Source organism: Zootermopsis nevadensis, unplaced genomic scaffold (assembly GCF_977971745.1).
Source record: "Zootermopsis nevadensis isolate Lab colony 2312 unplaced genomic scaffold, Znev_1.0 Znev_ptg000028l, whole genome shotgun sequence".
NCBI classification, from domain to species: Eukaryota; Metazoa; Arthropoda; class Insecta; order Blattodea; family Termopsidae; genus Zootermopsis; species Zootermopsis nevadensis.
In genome coordinates this window covers 3,234,978-3,255,315 of record NW_028259160.1, presented here as the reverse complement: position 1 = coordinate 3,255,315, position 20,338 = coordinate 3,234,978, and the positions used below count along the sequence as shown (strand labels likewise).

The 20,338-nt window shown below is 34.5% G+C and overlaps 3 protein-coding genes across 5 annotated transcripts in view; 2 read left to right on the top strand and 1 right to left on the bottom strand.

The window, feature by feature from the left end:
- On the top strand, positions 1-4,724 carry LOC110836696 (brachyurin). Its single transcript, XM_022078156.2, has 7 exons — positions 1-137; positions 928-1,081; positions 1,224-1,395; positions 2,079-2,245; positions 2,772-2,861; positions 3,657-3,796; positions 4,390-4,724. Exons 1-7 carry the CDS (start codon positions 90-92, stop codon positions 4,558-4,560), a joined length of 942 nt encoding a protein of 313 aa, XP_021933848.2. The 5' UTR covers positions 1-89; the 3' UTR covers positions 4,561-4,724.
- St4 (Sulfotransferase 4) lies at positions 4,714-20,017 on the bottom strand. Its single transcript, XM_022078173.2, has 8 exons — positions 19,888-20,017; positions 16,198-16,440; positions 15,009-15,108; positions 12,029-12,227; positions 10,598-10,724; positions 9,867-9,961; positions 8,200-8,386; positions 4,714-7,310 (listed from the first exon to the last, which is right to left on the bottom strand). Exons 2-8 carry the CDS (start codon positions 16,406-16,408, stop codon positions 7,207-7,209), a joined length of 1,023 nt encoding a protein of 340 aa, XP_021933865.1. The 5' UTR covers positions 16,409-16,440; positions 19,888-20,017; the 3' UTR covers positions 4,714-7,206.
- The window catches only part of LOC110836697 (dynein beta chain, ciliary), an 81,619-nt gene continuing 66,144 nt past the window's right edge, over positions 4,864-20,338 (top strand). For 2 of the 3 annotated variants that reach the window (XM_022078160.2, XM_022078157.2), the window contains exons 1-2: positions 6,320-6,456; positions 16,432-16,565. The gene's annotated coding sequence lies outside the window, so the exon portion shown is untranslated. Of the gene's footprint in view, positions 6,457-16,431; positions 16,566-20,338 lie in introns of all 3 variants that reach the window. The other variant, XM_022078159.2, reaches the window with a different exon arrangement.

The following is a 20,338-nucleotide window of genomic DNA, read 5'->3' as shown; positions in this document are numbered from 1 at the left end:
TAGATTTTTGTGATTACAGTAACAGATTTTTGGTATAAATTGGAATATCAGGTTTAATACAGTATTCTTCGTTTCTTCTGTGGACAGCAATGAAGGCATTCCTAGCTGTGGCTTTCCTGGCAACACTTGGCCTTTTGGTAAGTTATGATCAGTTTGAAACAATAATTTTTATCTTCCTTTGATGACAGCTTCATATGTTCATTATATACTTTGGATCAGTATCCAGCAATTCCATTCAACAGTGTATCTGATATCTTTGTTTTTAAGTGCATTTAAATACCTCTCTTTATAATTTATATTTCCTATCTCAGCATTGTGGTGCAGTGGTTAGCACTCCTGCTTCATGTAGTTACAGTGAGGCTACAAACTAATATTTTGACACTGAGATGTACTAAATTTACTGAGATATTTATTGTTATACTTAGCCTTTCTAAACAAATAATGGATTATTATATAGGCTATATGAATGACAAGAGGCAAAACTCATAATTTGAGAATTACTAGATGAATGAAATCTTTCAATAATCAAACACAAATTACTGATTTCTTGTAGTTTTGTACAGTTAAGTTACGGGTAACCATTTTTAGGGTGATAAACTCAATGACGATGAGATGAGCACAATATTTTAGTTGGAATGGATGAATTAAAGAGATAGCTTGGGAGACCTAGTTGTAGATGGCAGAAAATGTTCAAGTGTATACTAAAGGTTTAAGGGATATTACAGTATGGACCACATTTAAATCACTTATTATCCAAAAAGTTGTTGTCAGTTCATACTTTAAAATTCAAAAGCATTATCAATTCATAATTCTCATTATCTATTAAAAAAGTTACTAATTCGTTGTGCTCAGCGTCTGATGAAAGATGAAATTTGTTGAGATTGTAGTGCAGATAAACAAATAATCACATCTGTGTTGCTTGAGCAGGCTGAGGCCAACCTGGGGCACTTGAAAACCCGTGATATTGTGATGCCTGTTAACCCAAAATACACAGCACAAGAATGGCGTGAAATTATGGCAGCACAGACATCAAGCCCTGAAAATAACACCGGTTACAAGAAGGGCACCAAACCACAACCAGGTAATGAGTTACTTAACATTTTTTCTTTATCTAAGAAGACAATCAGTTGCTCATATGGATTGTCTCAATGTCACATATTTTAATGATTACCCTCACATACTGATTTCCATTGAAATATTAAAATGTCTTATTTTTCATGCAGACTTTGCCGGAAAGGTCCATGTGCCTCTGGATGATAAACACCGTATCACTGGAGGTAGTACCGCAAGTCGTGGTCAGTTTCCGTGGCAAGTTGCCCTCATAATTGATGATGCTTATTTTTGTGGTGGTTCTCTCATTGATGAACTATGGGTCCTAACTGCTGCACATTGTGCGTAAGTATAGACAGTAATATTCTTTTATTCACATATTTTTCTATATTAAAATAGAATATGGAAACATGCACATGTAAAATATAAATAGAAATTACTAGAAATAACAAAATAACTTATGCCAGCAACAACTCTGAAGCACTTGAATATTTTATTATTTTTGTTTTATTTAAATTTTTAAGATTATCCACACAAACTACTATATAATATATAGATGTGTTCTTTCCACTTTTTAAAAATTCCTCATCACACAAAATATATATAAAAGATTAATATATGTGGTGTTTCTAAGATATACATTACCGTTCTAGTGGATGCTAGATGCAAAACAGCAAAAATAGTTTTTGTAAATATGGGTTTTTGGGTGCTTTGTCTTTTGAATTATGTCCCATTTCTATTTTTGAAAGTAAAGTTAAAGAACAGCAGTCCTGCTACATGCCATATAGGCGCTTGGGGGGAGTGGAGATATAGCTCCTACTCATTCTTGACCCTTGCACTAGATGGGGTGAATGGTCAGCATCATGCCCTGACCGTGCTTTACCCCCATAGGAGGCGTAGGAGGCTGTGTAGACCCCAGGGCTGGTTTTGACGCAGAGGCTAGAGGAAAAATTCTTTGGGGATTGAACACTAGCCCTGTAGTTTATAACTTTAATTACTGTGATGTTGGCAATATATAATTGTTTCAGTGGAAGCACATACGAACTGAGACTGGGAGCTAATCGAGTTGATAGTATTGAGAGTGGCGCAGTGGTAGTCAATTCAAGAAACAGCATTGTCCATGGCAGCTACAATGAAAACACCATCAACAATGACATTGCAGTCATCCGGCTTACCGCAGCTGTTAGCCTCAGCAGTGAGTGTTTTTCTACATAATAAATACAACAGAAAGATTCCTTTGTTAGAAACCATATCTAAAGCTGGGGCCTTCCCTAGAAATTTAATTCATCTGTCTTGCATTTATCGTGGTGTTACCACTATCATTAACTCTCAGTAATCATCTTAGTTAAAACTGCAACATTCTAGAATATAACATGGTAGGAGAAAGGCAGGGTATTTGAACTCATCTGGATTTAAGATAAACTTACTGCTATAGGAGAATAACATTATTAAAGATATTAGAACTATGGACTTCAAAAACCTGGTGTTTTTTGTTTAAGATAACTTAATTTAATGGATGATTTTAATTGAGTGTTATTCAGTTTTTATAATATAGCTTGGAAATTCTGGCACAGTTTAATTTGCAGCAGTGGACATGACAAGGAAGTTAAAGACTGAATTACCCTGGAGACTTCTGTGTATATGAAATATTATTTATATTAATATACATTTAACACTTATTTTTGATTCTCTGAGAAAAAATGAATCCTTTAATATTTCAGCATACATCAGCCCTGTGAGACTTCGCAATTTGAATTCAGACCTTGCTGGTGAAAGTACGCGTGTCAGTGGATGGGGCAAAACTTCTGACAGTTAGTATAGCATTTTATTATTTCAGTATTTAATTTTAAAAATGTATGTGGATCATTACAAACAGGAAGAACTTATGGCTGCAGAAAAAATTCTCAGTCATTATAAATGTATCCAAATTATGCATATTTATTAATTATATAAATTGTTCAGCATTATAAGTGGTTTAAACATTAATTATGTGTAGCAAAATGAATAGAAATAACCTAACAAACATCACATTATAGGATTTGTTGCAGTCTAATTTCTTGACCAGAAATGCTTTTATAATTGAAATTTCATCAGCACATAAACTGCAAAGAAAGGTCACTTAATATACATTTAGTAAATACGTTATTTTATTACTGATTTTTTCATAATGTTGTTATATTGCTTTGCAAAATTATTAGCTTCATAAATAATATTCTATTTTTCTTTTTTTCGTTCGCATTTGTTCCACATTTGCAATCTGCGTTTTTACCTCTCTTGGAGGTTTATGATTGATCTACTTTTTGGACATTGGTAGAATTCCTTGCATGAGTGATCAGCCCTATCTGCAAGGCTTCTACCTATACAAATACAGAAAGACGCGGACAGACATCCATGCCTTGAGTGGGACTCGAACCCACAGTCACAGCGGCCAGGCGCACGAGGTCCATGCCTCAGACCGCGTGGCCACTGCGCCAACAATACATAATATTCTATATAAGTCTCAAATATCTCAAATTACTTTCCTGGTTTCTCTTGATAAATGCAAAATCATGTAGTATTTATTGTAATTCAAATCTTATATTGTTAATAACTGTTACATTTTTCAGGTTCTAACAGTATTAGCACCACACTTAACTATGTGGACTTGACAGTCATCACCAACACAGTGTGTGCAAACACTTATGGTAATATCATCACTGCCACAAAGATCTGTGTTTCAACCCCCAATGGCCAGAGCACCTGCAATGTAAGTGTTTTAACTATATGTAGTTTTCTTAAGTCCAAAATGAAGACACCAATTTTGAGTTATAGCTGGCCTTTGTTAATGGAAACTGGATTTAATGATGAAAATCATAAGATAACTACCATCTACCATTCTGTAACCTATATACAAACGTACAAAAGTAAATATAAATGCTTAGTGTTTTGTGGCTTCCAAACACAATAATCAGTTGTTTAAATTTGAGTCACCTATTCTTTGTAATTGTCAATAAGTGAAACAGAAATTTAATACTTACAATAAATATTGGAAGTTGCAAATAGAACAGGCAAGAATTGAGGAGAAATTGTCAAACTATAGCCCATCCCGATAAAAATGTCAGTAGATGATGATGGCTGCCTGCATACCATATTGATATAAAACCTATAAAATGATTCTTATTTCCATTTCTATAATTAAATATTCACAAAAAGAGGTCCAATACTTTTAACCAAAACTTTAAATACGGTTACCACCCGCCTGTAATATCTAAGTAATCACAAAAAGGGCCTCTGCATTGGCAACTCTAACATCAAATAGAAGTTTTCACACATCAGCACTGAATTTGTTTTGTGTTGCAGGGAGACAGTGGTGGTGCACTTACATATCTGGAGAGTGATGGTCGCTACACCCAGGTTGGCATTGTGTCATTTGGTTCTTCAGCAGGTTGCCAGAGGGGTTACCCTGCTGCTTTCACCAGGGTAACCAGCTACCTGAGCTGGATATCATCAAACACTGGCCTTATTCTTTAATGTCAAACATAACCACAATGATACAGAAAGTTGGCATGGAATCACATTAGCTCAAACAATAACATCAGTTTGATTTTCCATCTACAAATTAAATGAATTTACCATGAATACTAAACAATAAGAAGTGTGAGATAATTGTATGACTCAATAAAGAACTCTGACAATTTCTTCTTTTATTCATAGAATCAAAGAAACCATTGATAATATTATTTATTGTACATTGTCATAAAATGGTTATATATGTGCTTCTCACAGAGTAAATGATAGCAGCATAACCTAGAACTATATGAGAAGGTACCTGTGATTCTTAATGGTTTTCCTCTATCTGTTCAAACATATCACAAGGTAGTAGTCAAAGAGTACATGACTGTCTCATTCATAATAATCTTTTCATTCTGTTTGATGCTATATAATCTATGACTGAAACTGAATCAACAGTCGAACAACCTATCACTTCACATTCAGAGACCATGTAGGTTTGCTGTGTGCTAATGCATCTTTTAGGCAAATTACAGTACAGTTTCTTAAAATATGCCACTCTCTTTCCCTTTCTAATTCTCTCCATTCATAGGGCATGATACCATCTGATAACATCCATGACAAGAGAACACATATTAATACTTAACAGGCACAAAGAAGAATGAAACGCCTTGTATTATTCAAGAACAGTGTTTGGAAGTGCTGCAAGAATAAACCATTGTGGATTCTTGGGATGAACAAGAAGTTGATCTCCCGAGCAAGTGCATAGTTACAGATGCCGCAAACAAGTGTCTACAGAATTCTTTGGAAGAGCCTATGTCTTAATCCGTACAAATTATAGGTAGTCCAGAAACTTGCAGCACGTGATAAATAGCTTTGATAGAAGTTTGCGACCCACGTGTGCACAAATTTTGGAACATGATAACTTCTTAAGTCATATTATCTTCACTGATGAGACAAAATTTTACATATCTGGGCATGTTAATCAGCATAACTGTGTCCTTTGGGGCAGTGAGCCTCCCAGAGAACATTTAGAACATGACCGGGATAGTCCTAAAGTGCACTGACACATAAAAGATATGGACAGCATTACAAGCAATTCATTCCCGGACATGTTGGAAAATTATGCTCTTCTGCAGCTCAACAACAATCATATTCTTTAACTGGACGGTGCCACCTATTCATTTTGCTCACATTGTCACTGACCATGGTATTTATAGTTATACCACCATGGGTCATGTTCCTTTCTGCTGCCTTCTACCTGTTATCAGAACTGGCCATCTGATTATATGACCATTTATGTAGAATATTCCAGACTAAGCAGCAAGCCATTTACTGGTAACTGCAATGGGTTAAAAGATAAATTTAAGCAATATTACATTGCAGCAATTGATGCCCATAGTGTGTTTTACATAATATTACATTATACATGGAAACAAAATTTAAAATGTTTAATTTGTTTCTTAAGATTTCTGGAAAGAACTTATGTAAGTCTTAGAATAATGGTTCCCAAATATTTTTTGCTGTGACTTTAAATTAGCCATTAACAGAAAGTTCCACCTAGTAGGTTCAACTCTTTAGGCACTTGTCAGTTTGAAAATAATATTGTAATAAGCATTAAGATTCTGATTTGTGTTGGAACCTCATTTGGGAAAAAAACTTCCCATACTGGAAAGTTCTATTACCTAGTGCCTTCAGAAATATTCAGACTAAAAAATATGTTATTTTTCACAGATAGCACTACTGGACAACATTCAGTCACAGACTGAAATGTACAGTATAATTTGTACATTGACACAAAGAAGCCTGAGTAAGTGGTGCTGTTTCATGTTTCATATCTTGTTAGTTCCATATCATCTTCTAGACCAACACTGAGTGTACAACTTATGAAGATAGGCAAGAGTGGTGCTATTCAAGGTAATGTTCCGAAATTTTTGTATATTGACACAATATTGAAATCTGAAACTTTTGATAAACTCAGTTTTAGATAGGATATGAAATGTATGCAGAACTAATATTTACTTTACTGCTTAAAAGCAATTTCTGGTTTATAATTGTATGTAAAATATGGCATTGAAAATTATTTTAAGCGTACCAACTAGATTTATAAGAAGAATTTATTGTTACACTGCAAATTACAAGCATGACAACATTACAGACATTTGAGGTTATGTCTGGTGACTTTCAGAAATCATGGATATTCTCTAATGGACTACCAAGTTAAATAAAATTATTAATTAATAGATTATTCTTGTCTATTTACAGATGTGAAACATTTTAAGGTAAAAAGGAATCGTGTGTTTTTGCAGAAATAAATACACCAATTTCAAAAATATATTACATTATTTCACCTTCTAGCTCAACACATGTCACATGTACAAATTCAGTACAGTAAATCATTTATTTAAGTGCAATAAATGTTGATCCCTTATTTTATTTAAATTTGTTTATAACTACACGGGAGAGTAGAATACTTTTTGAAAAATTAATAGTTGCTGACTTTTTGAATCCCGAAGGTCCATTTTTGTGCTCACACAAAGGAAACAGTCTTTATTGTAACTAGTGTTCTCTGAAATAAAAAAGCTTGTTTTCAGAACTCAGATTGGTACCTGATATATTATGATAGACATTACAAAAAATGCCAGAGCCAATTCCTTCCTTGTTGTGCTATGGGAATCGTAGGTCTGTATGCTCCAAATTTCTCTGGATCCATTGATCTGCACGTCTGCTGAGCTCTGGAGTAAATTCGTCCTTCCAGCTTCCATTTTTACCTACACCAAATAGAATTCTAAGATTACCTTTATGAAAACATAATAGAAATGCACTGATTTCATGCTGTTACTTCGTTAGTTAAGATTAAGATCATGTGAGTCATTAACTTGTTTTTATTGTGTAGGAGTAACATTTTGTGTTAAAGACATGTGTAAATTATAAGCATTAAAGACTATTTCATACTATGTGTGAGCATTTTATGGGTCCTGTTCAGCAAGACTTTGAGTTTAAAGTTCAAAGAAAAATGCTATTTGTCAGACGTTCTTTACATATGAGAACATTCCACACCTATTAAATATATTTTTATTGAAATGAATATTGATCACTGTTCCTAAAATTTATTGGTGAAAGTTGATCATCTTGCTGCAGAACCAGAAGTAGAGAAACAGACAATGAAATGATGCCGTTACCACTTAACCATTTTTTCCATCTATATATATTACACTTGTTGGACCTCAGAGTTAGCCACCTTAAGTTTTGAATAGTTACACTGGCTCTGTATTTTTTGTTGTGTAGGAAAGCAATATATACACATTGAAATGTTAAAGGAAAATCTAAATTACAGTAAAATCTGTCTACAATTTTATCTGAATTAAACAGAAATTATATATAATACATGAAACAAATAAACTGAATATAATACAAAGTAAACTGCTTTCATGATTATTGGTTTTGTATAAATAATTTTGTTCTGTAATATATTGTACACAAGGCATGAATTTTCTTGAATTGTGATTTGGATCCTAAATACATGCAGCATGTACTGTGCTATATTGTCTGAAAGTAAGAAGTCTATTTGTTTCAAATAAAATCTATCTGGAACACGAGATTTTTCAGATCCCCTGAGATTTCATTGTATAAAGTTTTGATATATTTTGTATCCTGTACCTTTCCTGATGAATTCTTCCTCACCCTCATTCAGCAGTCCAATTTGTCTGTGTAAGTCAAAGTTAACAGCTGGATTGTTGCGGAAATTTTTTATATTCAGGTAGTTTACCAGAGATGATACTTGTTCATCATTTAATGGGCCACGTTCCAAGAATTTGGCCACTTTATTGATGGTTGCTGGTAGATTCTGAATGAACAGAAGTTACACGATTGTAATTATTTTTATGGTAGGTAACTCAACCAGATTAAAAACTGACAGTTGTTATTTGTGTTCTCTGTGACGTGACACATTTTAGAGTCCCAGGATCATTATGAGATAGATGAATATTCATAGAAGAAAATAGTTGACATTTTTAATGTTCATGGAAGACTAGACCTCAGGCTTTTAGTATCTGACACATACCAATTTTGAACTAAATGAAAATAGAAATCAGAACAATTATGAGATTCAGTTTCAGTAATAACACAAACAAAAATTATTATTTTATTTCCAAAAGTAGCTTTTTCTTGTTTCATAGTAAGCAAACATTGCATATCATCATTATTGGGAAAGAAAGTTTTGTTATTATTACACAGTGCTCTTTTTTATAAGAATGTAGAAGTAAGTACTAAAATGTGATACTGGAGTGAGTGATTTTATGAAGTTTCTTGCAAGAAGAAAAGAAAAGAAAACCATGATCTGAAGTTAAAATGAATAGTTATCCACATTTAAACTTGCTCATCTTTAGTAATATGTGTTATAAAAAAGGTACTAGTATGCAGTATTGTGTTATATAATATTTTATGTAAATAAAATAAAAATGTTTCTATGAGTTATTTCCAAATATGTAGATATTTTAGAGATGATAATTTTTTGGATAATTTAAATAATTAATTACAATTTCATAGCCTTAACAAATTTTAGGTTTTTACTATTTTTTAACTGTCTTTAGGTTGGAAAATGAGCAGTATTTGAACAACAGATCTCAGTGTGAATTGTGGTCTTCTGGGTTAGAAAATCATGTATTTTGGTAGATGGTTACCAGTGTTTTATAAGAACATATGACCCACATATTTGGGGCAGAAGTCATAGCTAAAAACCACTATCCAAACAGTGAAGATCTTCATTAATTTTTTTTAATATTTAAATATTTCTAAGCAGGATGTATGTCATGCAGGCCTGTGAATTTTTATGCAGTTAGCCACTTTTAGAAGTCTGATAAACATTTATATGAGCTTAATGGTAAGGGTATAAGGAGACAATATTGATGAACTTTAAAGTTGTATCTTTATAATTAATTTTTTCGTAGTGGGACAGAATGTTCCTCCATTTTTTTTATCAAGTTCCTGCTATGTATTTATGATATTCTGTTTGTAATATTACTAATCTGCTATTCTCTTCTAACATCCATCCTGCAGTATTGATTCTTGATTTAACTTGTTACTGATATTAAAGACCATATATAAAATTTAATCCGCATTTGTCAGATGCTTTGGAAGAAAAAGATGTATTTGTACATGATATCCCTAGTATGAATTTACTTACAGTAAAGAGTTAATAAAAGTAGTCTGAATAGAGATGGTCATTATATTTATTATATGACAGGATTTTATAATATATCACCCAGACAATTGTTCCAGTGTCACTCAAAGTACTAAAGTTTTCTTGTTACCAATGTTTCTTTTACCTTGTTCATCTCTTCATAGAACAGAAATAGCACACTGGGATTGTGTCTATGATCCCATCCTTCAGTGACATGTGACCAGTAGGGTGCCCATGGATCTGTGGATACCAATATCTTGGTTTAAAATACACCCCTTTTTTCAATGCCTGAACTCAATCTAGTTGTCCAAACTAATGTTCTATAGCCATCCTCATTTCTTACAATAAAGACTGGTTAGTACCTGAAAAAGCATGCTAACTGCTTTCTTGTGTTGTTACCAACTTAATTATTATAATTATATTTATGACCTTCACAGTCTTTAGAAACCTTGGGATAAATGAAAATAATACACTAAATAGCTGAAATGATCATAACAGTATTTTGTAAACTTTTCCTTCCAAATATTATTAGTTTGTAGAATATGTTAGTAGCATTTGTATCGTTATTTACAAAGCAGCTAACATAATGGATTAGGCTGTTATAGATGAATGTTGGACTTCTGATGACAAATTCTTAACTTTTTCTTTCATTTAGAGACAGAGACTGAAGCATATATAATTTTGTCCTTACATTTAAAAGCGTCTAAAGAGAATTATCCTATAATATTAGACCACTGTCACAATGCTTCAAAATCACAAAAATATAAGACAAAATGGTGAGGTATCTTGACATATTTTTTGCCAAAATGAAAACATATATTAGCCCATATTCTGGTTGCTTGTCTCTGTTTTACAAATTTTGATTGGATTACTCACGCAAGTTGTTTTCAAAATAATCCCAGTAGCGGGGAAAGTCTCCAAGGTAGCCCTGAGTACGAATCAGTCTGTTTAGGTGGTAGAATGACACAGCAACGTCCTTTGGATTTCGAGCCACATACACAACCTGTAGAAACAAGCAAATATGAATCTGGCTTCAAGCACCTTCCCACAAGAACATACAACTAAATTTAATTTCCTGTTTATGTTCTTCAGAATTGTTTAAATGAGGTGTATGTGTGTGTGTGTGTCAGTTACACAGATCCATATTTTAGCCACTAACTGAAGACCCTTCATAAAAAATGATACTGAATGTCATGGCAACAGATGTCACCCAGTCTTTGTACTTTGTAACTCATTGTCTTTAGTAATACCAACATATCAGATGTAGCTTACAAATTTATGAGATGGGAATAGCAAAATAAGTAACATTAATGTAGAGTCTAGATCTTTTATAATTATTAAACTCTTATCGAGTAATTTACAGGAAAATAACAACGTAGCAATCATGCAAAATATTTTCATTTCCATGACTATAATTGATGTGTTATTGTAACTTGACATGAAATATTTCTGACATTATAAAAACCACTGCAGGTAATACTTAATAATAATAACAACTAAACAATTTAATTATAACTAACTCCATGGAACATAGTCCCTGAAAAGACTGTATTTCAGTCAGCTGTTCAAGAAATTCCCTGCCTTTTATGGAGACTGAAGGTTCATCACCGCATTCACAAGAGCCTGCCACCTGTCAAATCCATACCCAAAATCCTATTTTTTTAACATCATTTAAATATTGACCTCCCATGTTTGCTTAGGTCTTCTGATTCATCTCTTCTCTTCAGGCTTTCTAACCAAAATTCTGTGTGCATTTTTCATCCCACAATGCTTTCTCCGTGCTCATATCATCTCATGCTCATTAACTTGATCATCTTAATAAGATTTGGTGAAAAGTACAAACTGTGGATTCCTCATTATACAATTTTCTCCAAACTCCTGTCATATCATCCCTAATGCATACATATCCATGGAAATGTAATAATTAATTATTAGATGTTTTTTATGACTTTACCATGGCACGTCATTATTTGCATTATATGGTATAATGAAGATAGTGATTTTAATTTTATATGCTGCTTTGTGAAGATAATACATTGAAACAAAAGACTGTTCACTCATTCATGGCCTAATATGTACATTTAGTTCTATACAGTGCAGTAAAACAGGTATTTCTCTACATTAAATTATATTACAACATTTCATTAAGCAAAGTTAAATAATAATTATAATTTCTATTTGCTGCTTTGTTAAACTTCTTAATAAAAATACTTTAGATTTTAACCAGTGCTTGATGGCAGTTTCTAATAGGATACATCAACCATAAAGATCAGACTCCTGTTTTCAAAAAGAAAGTTGTAGGCTAACCTTGCAACCAACATCCAGTAAGTTGGGCGGAAGCAAACTGAAGGGTAAGTGTGTCTTGATGAAGCGTGGAGATTTCATTTCATTCAACACTTCATAGCCAGGTCGACTTATCTGCTCCACGAGTTTTAGTTTCTCAGGATTACCAGCATTCAGTTTGAGAAGCTCGGACTTAATTTCATCGTGAACAAATAAACTGAACCTGCCAGCAAAATGTCATTGTATTAATATGTTATGCCTCCTACTGTAATATTAACTAAATTTGTTAGTGTAACCCAGAGGTTCAACACTGCTAATAAAAAGGCCTGTCGTAAGACATGGTACGGCACCTGGGTCATTCTAAAGTATCCGTTCAATAATGAAGACTTTGTAAACATTTTATATCTGAAGACCCTCTTCTCTGGAACCTGAGAATGTATCATATTGTGGTAACAGGAGATGGAGCTAGTGAGCTAAAACTTGTTTTACATTGAACAAATTTGTAAATCTTTGTAATTAGGGAAGTAACATTACTCAGTGGCAAATACATGATTTAAAAACTTCAAGACTTATTATGAAAGCAGTTTAATTTTCTGGCTTTACATTACAGTTGGTTAATTTTCAGATTATTAAACTGCTTTTTAAATGTGCAGGTTACATACGACTGTTTGAGATTTGGATTAATTACGAACGCTGACAAAGTAAGGATGTAAGTAGAATTTGAGGTTTTCACGATAGTGAATTTGAAGATGGCTGTCTTCTGAGTTGTTGCTCCGTGTAGTCCGGTAGATGTTTACCAACGTTTCAGAGGTCCTTGCTGTCTCCATCACCAGGGTCCTCACTGATGATGGAGGCGGCAAGGACATCTGAAACGCTGGTAAACATCTACCGGACTACACAGCGCAACAACCCAGAAGACAGCCATCTTAGATGTAGAATGAGGTAGTCATGGACTGTTTCAAGCTATTATACCAGCATTCACCTGGATTTGTAAGAACTATATGATTCTCACTGTAAACAGGGATTATTTCCTTGAACAGAACAACCAGTTGTTGTTTGTGGTGAAGTGAAGTGCAATGCCTTTTTTAAGCACAGTTTGCAATCTTAAATACAGGAAATTTCATTTGTCCGAAGACTATCCGGTTAGAAAACTATTCACTTATGCCTGCCCACTGCTGGCCACCCACTAGATGCTTGCTGGCATATTTCAATATCGCTGCGTGTTTAGCATGGTTAATTGACCTCGAGATATGTACAAGTACAGTTCGAAGTGATGTGAAACACAAGAGTTCGAAAATGAAGTATGCCGTAGGAAGTATCCTGACAGTACAATGTCATGTAAAGCAACGATTTACAACATCGTAACAAAATTACGTTCAACGGGATCGGTGCTGGACAAAAAGAAATCTCGCAAGAGACGCACTGACTGAAGAGCAGCTTAATGACATTTGGGCGCGATTAGAAGAAAGCTCGAAGAAGTCGTATCTTTTGCTCTTCGGTATGGATTGTACAGCTCCCACTGGTACAAAATTGTTGAAGTTACGGCCTCACAAGACTACTGTCGTACACAGCCTTTTGCCTCCAGATTGCGAAACAAGAATTCGATACTCTAGGTTGTTTCAGGAATCAGTTTTCAATGGATTTATTGACCCAGAACTTGGTTTTATTCTGACGAGGCGTTGTTTGCATTAAGTTGTTACGTAAACAACCAAAATAACAGGTACTGGAGCATAGAAGAAAATCACGCCCTTCATAAAGTGCCATTGCGTGATGTAAAAGTTGGGGTTCGGTGTGCAATTCGTGAGCGGAGATTGTGGCCTCCTCGATCACCCGATTTACGAGGGTGAGTCAAATGAAAACCGTAAAACTGAGATAAAAATTCGAAATATCGCGCCATTGTCCTATAAGTTGGCAGACATGTTACCAATGCTATAAAGAGTATCCTATAGGTGGTAGTATAATGCAGACAAACATATCGCCATCACAGTGCCAATTTGAAAATGGCTGCTCCACTAGTTACGTGCACGAAAGAAGAACAACGTTCTGTAATTCGTTTTTTGATCAGTGAAGAATCTTGAAGAATCATCTTCGACCTGCAGTCAGATCAAAGCGACGTGGACTTTTGACTAGAGGTGTCCTTGACATGACAATGCTCGGCCCCATACTGCCCGTGCAACAGTTGCAACAATCCAAGACTTGCACTTTGAGTGTCTTCCACATCCGCCATACTCACTAGACCTAGCCCCAAGTGATTACCACATGTTTGGGCCACTCAAAGAGGCGATGGGAGGAAAGAAGTTCCGTTCTGACGAAGAGATACAGCAGGCGGTGCATGAGTGGTTGCGCAGACAACCACAAGAATTTTTTTCTAGAGGAATCCATACACTTCGTAAACGTTGGAGGGCCTGTATTGAACGAAATGTAGACTATGTAGAAAAATGATATAGTTATGTACCGCTTTCACTCAATAAATTAAATTTAAAAAAAAAATTACGGTTTTCATTTGACTCACCCTCGTAAATTCTTGTGATTTTATTCGTGGCTCACGCTGAAAGCAATCGGCAGTCTTAAGAACTTCAGGAAAATATTAGGCATGAAATTTCCGCTATTCACGAATAGCAACTTCGACGTATCTCTAGGAACATATGCTCACGATGTGACCAATGCTTAGAAGCAGTTCGAGACTCTTTTCTAAATAAGGTAAGTTAAACTACAGTGGAAAAGCTAGCCGTGAATAACCAGCTACCGCGGTGGGTCTACGTGTCAGTCGCTGGATCCAGTCTAACGATTAACGGTATAGCCTGTATTATTTAGACTAGCCTTGGCTTCAGGTGGTTATAGTTCTTGTTTATAAAGAAACATGCTTGTTTTCCGATTACATACAGAAAATTATAGTTTATTTCCATCCTCCCCTTCCTGTTAAGTGACATTTGTGGTCTTCCGCGGGCTACTGTATAAAGACTGTATTTATGGATCTAATTGCTTACTTCATGGTGCAACTCACTCAAAAAAAGGAAACCTCTCAGTCTGAGGAATGCGTCTTGCTGTCTCGTAATCCAGGTTGTTGGCAATCAGCCAAACCATTTCCTGGGTCCATGTTGTTCCTAGGAATAAGATAATGATGCAGTTTTAAAAATATTTGCACATCGTTTCTTTTTCTAATGGTATAGAATGGTAAAACATATTGACGCCTTTGTTTTAATGAAGCAGAACTGAATAAAATATGTTAAGAATAATTGAGATTGACATAAGAATAAACATTTTATTTTAATGAAAGTGTCTTATTTCTCAATGAAATAGTGATATGGAAAGTATATGATAAAATTGAAATTTTAACGTATAGTAGTAAACATACATTTATGATACGAAAGTGAAGTTGGATTGAGAAGGACAAAAATGTTGGTAAAGTGTCAGTATAAATTTACATTTTTAAAAATGCGAAGGGATGTACCAAATTAAACAAAAATTTAAAGTTAAATTTATATGTAAGAAACTATTTATTTTTAATGAGACTACAGGTGAACTGAAAAAAACAAGTTTAAAACTGTACACATACTGTAACAATTCTGGTATGTTTACTCTGTTATTGCTGCTAGATTTTTACTTAGTGGAGGATAACTTTTAATGACCTGTGATGGACAAAGACCTTCAATATAAATTTTATTAGAATGAGTCACACAGTTCTTGAGGTATGAGATGAGAGTATAAAAATCTTTTTTAATTGTCTATAAAACCACAAGACTTGTCAAGAAATTGTATTGGACATAAAATGTGAATTTCGTTTCTGTCTAGAACTTTCGTTATGAACCTTTTTTGTTACTACAAATATTTAATAATATAATATGACTGAGGTATCTGTATAAATACACATAAATAATTTTATGCAAAGAATTTGTTATTTTTTTTCAATTCATCTATACATTTTGAAAATCTGTTCAGTTGTTTTAAAATTTTTACATACGGAGGAATAAATGGACAGAAAGACATAGCAAACCTATCTTAAAAGAGTGAACTATCCCAAAACTTTCTTTTCAATACATAAAAGAAAACTGAGTCAGAACAGACTTGAGAAATTTATGTAGAATATAGAATAAGAATAATATGATGTTTAACTGGTATAAATCCAGAGCAATATCCATAACAGTCATAGAATATTATCATATATATAAAACTATAGAGGAAAACTGGTATACCTGATCTTGGGTAGGTGACTACCCACGTATCATCGGGTCTAACCTGTAGGTTGTAAAAATTGGCTGCCTGATCTTTGTACTTCCTTGGGAGAAACCACTTATCAGGTCCAACCTGTACAAATCCTGTTCTCTCACCAGTGAAGTCGTGCAGGAGCCTCACATTGAGTTCTTCATCAATATCAAAGATTTCTAGTGGGTACTCAGATGACATCACAATGCTTTTTTTTTTTTCAGAATCTTCCCCTTCATGCAAATATTGGAAAAATTATGAATATCAGAAGAGTAGTGAAATTTAACAGAAGTAAATAATTAACTAGTTGACAGATTCAATGATGCAGCATCTTTCTTAAGGAAAGGAATTTATTCAGGTAATCAATAAATATCATTTTATGGAATTAAAAATTTGTCGCATACACATACAGAAATAGGTAAAAATGTAGTTTTGTACACTTTTATTTTACAGATTTACGAGGCGCGTCCACAAAGTAAGTTTCCCACTCGTCCCACAGCTAGCAAACCTTATATTGCGCGAAGCGACTGTGCGTACGTGATAGAGCAATGACGTAGCATGGCGCATGCACTAACGGCACTTCCCGCGTTCTCACAGTAGCATCGTTGCAGCTGTTGAAGATGGAGGTTCTTATTCCAGCTCCCGCCGACTGTGAAGTGCGGTCAGTGATAACGCTAGGCCGCACACGGCTCGACGGACAGCAAGTCTCCTGCAGGAGTTCAGCTGGGAGGTGTTTAATCATTCACCCTACAGCCCGGACCTCGCTCCCAGTGATTTCCATCTTTTCCTACACCTCAAAAAATTCCTGTCCGGTCAGCGTCAGCGTTTTGAGAATGACAGAGAGGCGGAGATGGTTGTCACACAGTGGTTCCAATCCCAGGCGGCAGACTTCTACGACACAGGTATTCAAAAATTGGTCCCACGGTATGACAAATGTCTCAATTCCGGTGGCGAATATGTTGAAAAATAGCTGGACACTTGCTGTATCTGTTGCAATAAATATTTCCATGAAATTGTGTTTTGTTTCTGTAAACGGCCCCAGGGAAACTTACTTTGTGGACGAGCCTCGTAGATAGCAGATTCGAAGGCGAAAGATTCATAATTGAATGGTAGTAACTATTCCCGGAATTTCATGTTCTCAGTTTATTAGTAAATGCAATTTCTATTTGCTACCATGCTACGAAAATGTTTTTACTTTGAAATAATTTCGAATGATTTATTTATTGTGTTTACATTATGATTGTTTCCTGAAGTCTGGTGACGAGACATGAACATATTCTTCTCTCCTTTTACTTAGAGACTATCTCCCTTGTAGCGTCTGATACAGCGTAAAATTCCAGCACAAACTCACACAAAACTTACAGTAATATTTTTTTTGTACTCTGCGTGTGTAATTGACTAAGCCTATTTGGATAATATGAAGTTTTCGGTTTTGGTCCGACTGATTGATCGACACGAAAACGTTTCTGGCTTCTGGATCCTTTATTACCATCAACATTGCTTTTAACAAAACCCTACTTAAGAGATTCAATTAGACGACATACACATTTATACTGCGCTAATAATTAACTACGCAGATTGAAGAGAAACATGATTTGAATCGAAATAAAATGTACAATAAAATGGAGGTGCACCCTATTTGGGCGTAAATGCATGAAGACACAGTCACTATTGTTTAATTTTTAAATTTATAACTTGTTGCAACATGGGAGTTATAATGGAGACAAACAAATGTACTGAAAACATAATAATGGAATTTCTAAAAGGACATATAGACTTTATGTACCACTGGAGAAGAAGATAATATAGAAAGACCTAGAAATGGCCACAGACACCAATTCTTATCCTTTAAATGGGCTTCGAGGACTCGTGAGAAGAGACAATGTTATATAAAGAACAGGCTGAATATAAGATAATTAAAAATATATATATATATATCTACGAGTGAGCGGAAAAAAAACAAGCGTGAATGCTATGAATATATAAAATAATAACAATTATTTCACTTTTAATTTACATACTTGCAAATGAAAGTTGTGATTCTGTAGACAACAAAATGGTTTGCTAGGCTGTGAGTGTGGACTGAAGACAGCTCCTGGTACGACTGGCATTATATTTTATATCTGCTACTGGTGAAAGCGTACTCCTTAAAAAAGTAGCACAGCCGAATATATTGTCGCTTCTGTCTACTTTCTATTACTTTACTTTACACACAAAAGTGCAGTTTAATTCGTCGGTGCCACGATAAAATGAAAAACGGTTCTAGGAAAGTCCTCACAAATCCTGGTTTATTGTGTAAAAATATACAAATATAAATGCACATGGTAGACTTGAACTTGATTTCTTATAAACTACAGGCAATATAAAATATATTTATAAAGCAGACATTATATTTCAGTTATAATTTTTGGTCTTGTGTCATTAACCTGACATCGAAGAATTTCCTCCTGCACATTTTATTTTAACAACTAAGTAAAACTGGTATTCCGTAGTCCATATAAAGTTCATTTATTTCCCAGATGTGTGTGTTTGGTTTTAATTATTGTGCATACCTCGTTGAGCTTGATGTTAATTTATTGCTCATACATATCGATTGTTACAAACCTAATCACTATACAGACAGAATCTACATACAGATAGGATTTTTTGGGTACTTAAATATTTATCGTGTTGAAAATCGGTGCAAATATAAACGTTTTAGATCATAACATAGGATATTTTTGGTTACTTAAAAACGTTATTTACAGTGCCTCGGAAGAAATAGATTAATTTAGATTTACCCCAAGTTAAGACCACAAATATAACATTTAATATAAATCTATTGAGTAGTTTCGGAGCTAAAATGTGGGACGGCAAACGCGAGCTTCCCATTGTTTAATATGAAGCGAAGAATACAATTACGTAATAGTCTTACTTTTAGTATTTACAATTCTTGTAGCTAGACCACAGAATTGTCACAGTAGAATAACCCTTTCACACTAATTTGCAAGTCAGGCATGCATTTAAGCGGTTCTATGGTACTAACATGCACTAAAAACCTTTACTCGAAGTTTCACAAATCATTAGTCGTCTGTAAGTAAATGAAGCTAGTAGGGCTATTGCTATAGACTTAACATCTTCAACATGAAGTTGTAGATCCTACAAGATAGGTATTTTTTCTAAAGACGGACGAGAACAGTCAACATATTTTATAAATCTGTATTAAAAATAAATTGGGTGGGGCCTACGCAAAGTATTGTATATTCGTCGGTTATTTGTGTTGGTATTGTCGGAGGACTGATTTTGACTAACGCCAGATCGTCTTCATGCATTCCATTCCAGTAAGGCAATACTTCCGGCTGTTTTACATACAAACGCGTTACAAGTTTTCTTTTTTTAAAGCTTGGTATAAACGTGTGGAAAGAGTGGTCGAGATTTCACGCATTTGCCATCATCTCGTGTACACAGTCTGGGCGCCTGTTGACATCCACGATATAGGATTGCTGAATAAAGAATGAGTTTTTTTATCCACCAGTGTTGAATTTTCGACGTCGAAAAACGCACACATGACATGTGTCTATATGCTGTAGTTTAGGCTATCGAAGATGGTTCGTTGGAACGTTTACTGTAGTGTTTACGCTTATAAGGTAATTAATCGACTGTAATACTACTGTATAATCGACTCAGCATCAGATACTTACCGATTCAGTACAGATTCGCAGATATAACGTAGGCCTACTTGTTACCAAAAAGTGGCTGGTGTCCCCTAGTTACGACACACTGAAATACAACGCATTAAAAATCGCAGCATTTATATATTCCTGAAGAGAGGAGAGGTAGACGATACAGGTTCTTGTAACTGAACTTATAATATGTAATTAAGCCTGTTGATGAATACTTACGAGTGTCGCATGCAACTATATGTCGTCATAGAACTTTTTAAATGTGCCCAATTACCACATTCCGTATTTGTATTTACATCGAGACACGCAATAGCTAAATAATAATAAAAAAAATTACCTTCGTAGTTACGAAATCTGAAGGTTTGCCATTGTTCAAATGAGCTCGTGTCAGAGTTGAAAAACTTCTTTGGAAAGGGGAGGGGGGGGGGAGAACGCGTTCGTATATTTCTGTAGTACAGTAGGCTCCCGA

Bases quoted from the DNA above. Each gene is read 5' to 3' on its own strand.
- St4 (XM_022078173.2), bottom strand. From the start codon at position 16,408: ATGTCATCTGAGTACCCACTAGAAATCTTTGATATTGATGAAGAACTC. The intron at 10,725-12,028 runs GTTAGCCTACAA...TTGTTTCTACAG, and splicing joins TACTGGATGTTGGTTGCAAG to GTTGTGTATGTGGCTCGAAA. The intron at 9,962-10,597 runs GTGAGTAATCCA...TGGTATCCACAG, and splicing joins TTATTTTGAAAACAACTTGC to ATCCATGGGCACCCTACTGG.
- LOC110836696 (XM_022078156.2), top strand. From the start codon at position 90: ATGAAGGCATTCCTAGCTGTGGCTTTCCTGGCAACACTTGGCCTTTTG. The intron at 2,246-2,771 runs GTGAGTGTTTTT...TTAATATTTCAG, and splicing joins CGCAGCTGTTAGCCTCAGCA to CATACATCAGCCCTGTGAGA. The intron at 2,862-3,656 runs GTTAGTATAGCA...TACATTTTTCAG, and splicing joins ATGGGGCAAAACTTCTGACA to GTTCTAACAGTATTAGCACC.